Source organism: Lampris incognitus, chromosome 16 (genome assembly GCF_029633865.1).
Source record: "Lampris incognitus isolate fLamInc1 chromosome 16, fLamInc1.hap2, whole genome shotgun sequence".
NCBI lineage: Eukaryota > Metazoa > Chordata > Actinopteri > Lampriformes > Lampridae > Lampris > Lampris incognitus.
Window position 1 is genome coordinate 1882357 of NC_079226.1, and position 5687 is coordinate 1888043.

The 5687-nt window shown below is 47.8% G+C and overlaps 1 protein-coding gene across 3 annotated transcripts; it reads right to left on the reverse strand.

Annotated features, from left to right (window-relative positions):
- Positions 1 to 775: 775 nt before the first annotated feature.
- Positions 776 to 2912, reverse strand: timm9 (translocase of inner mitochondrial membrane 9 homolog). Of its 3 annotated transcripts, none has more exons than XM_056295970.1 (4): positions 2430 to 2718; positions 2097 to 2157; positions 1903 to 1998; positions 776 to 1317 (listed from the first exon to the last, which is right to left on the reverse strand). In XM_056295970.1, the coding sequence occupies exons 1-4, from the start codon at positions 2435 to 2437 to the stop codon at positions 1183 to 1185; spliced, it is 300 nt and encodes a 99-aa protein (XP_056151945.1). In that variant the 5' UTR covers positions 2438 to 2718; the 3' UTR covers positions 776 to 1182. The 3 variants fall into 3 exon arrangements, with proteins under 3 accessions (XP_056151945.1, XP_056151943.1, XP_056151944.1); XM_056295968.1 differs by having other exon boundaries at positions 2452 to 2715; XM_056295969.1 differs by having other exon boundaries at positions 1175 to 1312; positions 2452 to 2912.
- Positions 2913 to 5687: the final 2775 nt, after the last annotated feature.

Sequence of the window (5687 nt, forward strand, 5' to 3'; positions counted from 1 at the left end):
GTTTTGACAGAACATAGAATTACACAATCTAAACCACGATAGGAAAGAGTTTATCAGAGTCACATTTGCCTACTTTCAGGTTGATCTTTGAGTGCTGACTTTACATTGGACAACTGACCCCAGAGTCCAGTGGACGATACCTAAACATGATGCTGTTACGCGGTTCATGCTACTTTCTGTTTCAGATCTGGATTACGGTGAAAGCAGATCTCCATCTCTGGTCCACATGTCTTAATATCTCAGAACAGAAGAATTTTAACTATGGTGACATTATTGGGTCATGTTTGAAGGGTTTCAGCTTCATTAAGTTAGCACCGTGTCATTACCAACAGGATCCACAGGCCAGACCACAGCAGAGGAGCTTTATTCAAACTCGAAGAACAACGAGTTTCTCCTGGCAGGTTTCCATCCCAGTTTACCTGCTGGTTACACTGGTCAGCTAGCTGGTGAAATCAGCTGCTTTCATTTGGATGGAACAAGGTTGAGGACCAGCGCCTTCATCGCTGACATGAAGGACTGCATTCTGTAATCTCCCTGCTGGACTGAATGGACTCTGATGTTAACGCTGAGGTTGCCAGCAGGACAACCACTCAAAATTAACTTCAGTAAAAATACTACACTGTGATCTGGAGGCTGTTAGTCTGGTTAACCTCAGATTGACCATTTGATATCTGACAGGGCCAAGTGGTATTCATGGAGTTGTAGTGGACCTGCGTAACATCTGGTCTGAAATCAGTTACGTGGAAAATAACACGGAAGCAACACAGTTACAACATCAAGTGAACCTTGAGGGTATTTTAATAAATACAATCCTGGTCTGTTTTCAGAATACTACATGTTGATGAGGCAAACATCACCTTGAAATCTGGGTGTCTGTCGTTGTGCTGGTCTCCATGTTCAAAGTGTTTAGTTCACGAAATCTGGATTACTGGAGGATTCTTCATGGTGCTGCGACTCATTTGTATCTTAAGTGATTTTAGACAGAAACCTGTGGCCCTTCACCTCTTTAACAGGGAAAATCTCTTCCTGTGTCTCAACAGGAGCAGAGAACTAGATTTAAAACTAGATGTGATCTGTGAATGAGCAAATCTATTAACCCATCTAATGGTCAAACAGGGTTAACAACCAGAGTTTCAGAGGTTTGGATGACTGGTCCAGTTCGCCCAGAACAGATGGCTGGTTCTAGCGGGGCTGACCAAGCAGGCCGGCCTTGGCGGCCAGCGCTTCATTCTGCTGGATGTGGTACTCCTGGAAACGCATGGAGATCCTCTGGGTCACCTTCAGGTACTTCTGGAGGCAGTTCTCAGAACAGCTGCTCTGAGGAGAGGAGACACTCGGTTTAACTGGAATCATCCTTCACACAGTCAGTTCAGTTGGTTGCAAATGTTCTGTCTATTTTTTGCACTTTATATATCCATCCATTATCTGAACCGCTTATCCTGCTCTCAGGGTGGCGGGATGCTGGAGCCTATCCCAGCAGTCAGTTACTGGGCGGCAGGCGCGGAGACACCCTGGACAGGCCACCGGGCCATCACAGGGCCCACACACACACACACACATTCACGCCTAGGGGCAGTGTAGTACGGGTGCTCCACCTGACCTACATGTCTCTGGGCTGTGGGGGGAAACCCACACAGACACGGGGAGAACATGCAGACTCCACACAGAGGACGACCAAATGTATTGTTTACGGAGTTGTTTTACTACCTTGATATTCCCAAATGTGCAGATGCTTTTCGATTCAGATCAGTTCTAGATATGGTCAGAGGCAGTTCTTCATCATGCATCTCATTCCAACTGTCGTCTGCCATGTTTGTTCCCCTCTTGTACCAGGGTGTCGTCCTGACATGTGACCCCTGTAGTGGTGGTGGGGGTGGTGCATTGTGATGTAAAGCTCCTTACCTCCTCTGGTTTGACCTCCCGGCTGGTGAAGTCCTTGACACAGTCCATGAAGCAGTTCTCCGTCAGCTTGTTGTAAGTGCCCAGAAACTCTTTAAACTGGTGGTGTAAATAAGAGCACACAGTTACCCCGTCAGCCCGGCCACACGTCCGACGTGCGTCCTGTCTGTGCCGTCCACTGCGAGTTAAAGGCTCACCTGTTTTATCTGGTCTGACTCGGAGACCTGCACCGCCATGCTGCAGACGTGGGAGGGTTCTCTGGAGGGGAACCGAAACACAGTTAGAGAATCAGAGCAGCGCTTGGTTCTAGAGCCCTTTACACAGAACCCACCAGCAACTGACACACACACACACACACACACACACACACACACACACACACACGTCAAACAGTCGCCACGGAAGCGTGGACCAGGCTAACAGCTAGGCTAGTTTTTCTTCTAACAACCGTCCTTTCGATACGGAAAGTCGCCGTTGGGCCGCAGCTCACGGCAGACCTGTGGTCTAGATAATCCAGACAAACGGCTCACAATAACATGTGCTCTGTCGAACCTGCGCTCAGTCCAGCAGCGGAAACCAGCTTCCAAATGACGAGTGGCCTGCAGGCGGTTCCGCGGGCGCAGATTCGCTAGACAGATTTCCGTCACTGGTTCTCCATTAAAACCAGACCACTGACCTTCATCCCAAGTCCGTATATTTTTATCACGTTTTTTTAAAAAAAAACGGAGTTTGTGGTAAAATATTGGCGGAATGAAAACGTAGCACGTAATTTGACGAAACGTGTAACTTGAAAGGAAAACTCCGTTAGTGTGCTGCGGAGCAGAGCTTCCGGCTTGGCGCAACTGAAAACGTGAGTTCCCGGAAGCCGCGCCGACTCGCAGATAGTGGGACGGCGTCCTTTCAGCAGAACTAACCGTCATCAGCCAAATACTGAACCGTCTTCATTTATCTGCTAGAGTCCGGCAGTGACGAGGACACAAGGCTTTCCGCGGCACGGAGCCTTTTTCAAACAACTGTGCCCAAAAAGGTTCGTTGTTCCGAAGCCTTCGATACAGTCAATGCGGTTCACTGCAACATGGCGACATCTGCTGGCCAATACGTAGTTCTGCATGGAAGGAGTCCAGGCGACGCGTCGTGACGCCACGCGGTGAGATAAAACACAAATGAAGTCACCGCTGTCCGGTGTTGTGGCGAGCGGGTGTGGAGGAACGAGAGGCAGAACTCTCTTAATGGCGACTCGCCTGCCCCATACACCGCACGACCCCGCCCGGGAGTGCTCTTTTTATTTACGCACCGTCAGAACCGGCCAGAACTAACTGCGCTGGTCATCCTAGCCTGTAGGGGGCGATCGGTAGCGGTGGGGAGTGTGCGCTCCCCGGCGCTGGTTCTCCTGGCCTCTAAGGGGCGATCGGTAGCGGCTTGTAACATGTATTCCCCGCGCTGGTACTCCTAGCCTCTAGGGGGCGATCGGTAGCGGTGGGAAGTGTGCGCTCCCCGGCGCTGGTCCTTCTGGGCCCCAGAGGAATGAGCCGCGTTTAATGACAAGGTATTGCAGCGAGCGGGAGGGCGGACGCTGGACTATTGACAGCTATGCGCTGGAGGAGCGCAAGGGATTCTGGGACTGTTAACGCGGATGTTCAGATATTGTTCAGTAATGTTGTGTTGGTGTTGCGGATGATCCGCTGTGGCGACCCCTAACGGGAGCAGCCGAAAGTAGTGGTAGTAGTAGTAATGTTGTGTTGGTGTTGTGTTATTCTGGCTAGACGACCATTTTACTGACTGACTGACTGTAGGACCGTGACTAAGACTGGTGTCAAAGTGGGATCTCACTTAAAAATGTTCAGGGAGATCCAGAGACCGGAGTGGGACATCGGGGAGACCCGTTGGCGCTCTGAAAACCTGGCGTGGCAAAAGCCGGCGCCCACCACACATGGAAGTCTTCATGCCTGATGCCAGGAGACTTCCACGGCCTGATGGCTGCGGTGCACCGCGGCTCCACCGCCCCCTTGTGGACAGGAGGACCAGTTACCGCTATCCGTCCACAGCGGCACGGTGGCGCAGTGGGTAGCGCGGTCGCCTCACAGCAAGAAGGTCCTGAGTTCGAGCCCCGGGGTAGTCCAACCTTGGGGGTCGTCCCGGGTCGTCCTCTGTGTGGAGTTTGCATGTTCTCCCCGTGTCTGCGTGGGTTTCCTCCGGGGGCTCCGGTTTCCTCCCACAGTCCAAAGACCTGTAGGTCAGGTGGATCACCGTACTACATTGCTCCTAGCAATGAATAGGTGTGTGTGTGTGTGTGTGTGTGTGTGTGTGTGTGTGTGTGTGTGTGTGTGTGTGTGTGTGTGTGTGTGTCTCGGGTGTTTATTTTTGCAGGCACTTTATGTAAATCCTCCTTTAACGTAATGCCTTCAACTGCCATCTGTCTTGGTATTAGAGCTAGTACATACCCATTACTAGTTGTACTATAGTGTACTAGTACATACCCATTACTAGTTGTACTATAGTGTGCTAGTACATACCCATTACTAGTTGTACTATAGTGTACTAGTACATACCCATTACTAGTTGTACTATAGTGTGCTAGTACATAGCCATTACTAGTTGTACTATAGTGTGCTAGTACATACCCATTACTAGTTGTACTATAGTGTGCTAGTACATACCCATTACTAGTTGTACTATAGTGTGCTAGTACATACCCATTACTAGTTGTACTAGTGTGCTAGTACATACCCATTACTAGTTGTACTACAGTGTGCTAGTACGTACCCATTACTAGTTGTACTAAATTGTACTAGTACGTACCCATTACTAGTTGTACTATAGTGTACTAGTACGTACCCATTACTAGTTGTACTATAGTTTGCTAGTACATACCCATTACTAGTTGTACTATAGTGTACTAGTACATACCCATTACTAGTTGTACTATAGTGAGCTAGTACATACCCATTACTAGTTGTACTATAGTGAGCTAGTACATACCCATTACCAGTTGTACTATAGTGTGCTAGTACATACCCATTACCAGTTGTACTATAGTGAGCTAGTACATACCCATTACCAGTTGTACTATAGTGTGCTAGTACATACCCATTACCAGTTGTACTATAGTGTACTAGTACATACCCATTACTAGTTGTACTATAGTGTACTAGTACATACCCATTACTAGTTGTACTATAGTGTGCTAGTACATAGCCATTACTAGTTGTACTACAGTGTGCTAGTACATAGCCATTACTAGTTGTACTACAGTGTGCTAGTACATAGCCATTACTAGTTGTACTACAGTGTGCTAGTACATAGCCATTACTAGTTGTACTACAGTGTGCTAGTACATACCCATTACTAGTTGTACTACAGTGTGCTAGTACATACCCATTACTAGTTGTACTACAGTGTGCTAGTACATACCCATTACTAGTTGTACTACAGTGTACTAGTACGTACCCATTACTAGTTGTACTACAGTGTACTAGTACGTACCCATTACTAGTTGTACTATAGTGTGCTAGTACGTACCCATTACTAGTTGTACTAGTGTGCTAGTACGTACCCATTACTAGTTGTACTACAGTGTGCTAGTACGTACCCATTACTAGTTGTACTACAGTGTACTAGTACGTACCCATTACTAGTTGTACTATAGTGTACTAGTACGTACCCATTACTAGTTGTACTATAGTGTGCTAGTACGTACCCATTACTAGTTGTACTATAGTGTGCTAGTACATACCCATTACTAGTTGTACTATAGTGTACTAGTACGTACCCATTACTAGTTGTACTAC

Coding starts and splice junctions, on each gene's coding strand:
- timm9 (XM_056295969.1), bottom strand. CDS start 2,819: ATGACGGTTAGTTCTGCTGAAAGGACGCCGTCCCACTATCTGCGAGTC. Junction 2,158..2,451: donor CGCTGCTGGACTGAGCGCAG/GTTCGACAGAGC, acceptor GTTCCCCTCCAG/AGAACCCTCCCACGTCTGCA. Junction 1,999..2,096: donor AGTCAGACCAGATAAAACAG/GTGAGCCTTTAA, acceptor TTACACCACCAG/TTTAAAGAGTTTCTGGGCAC.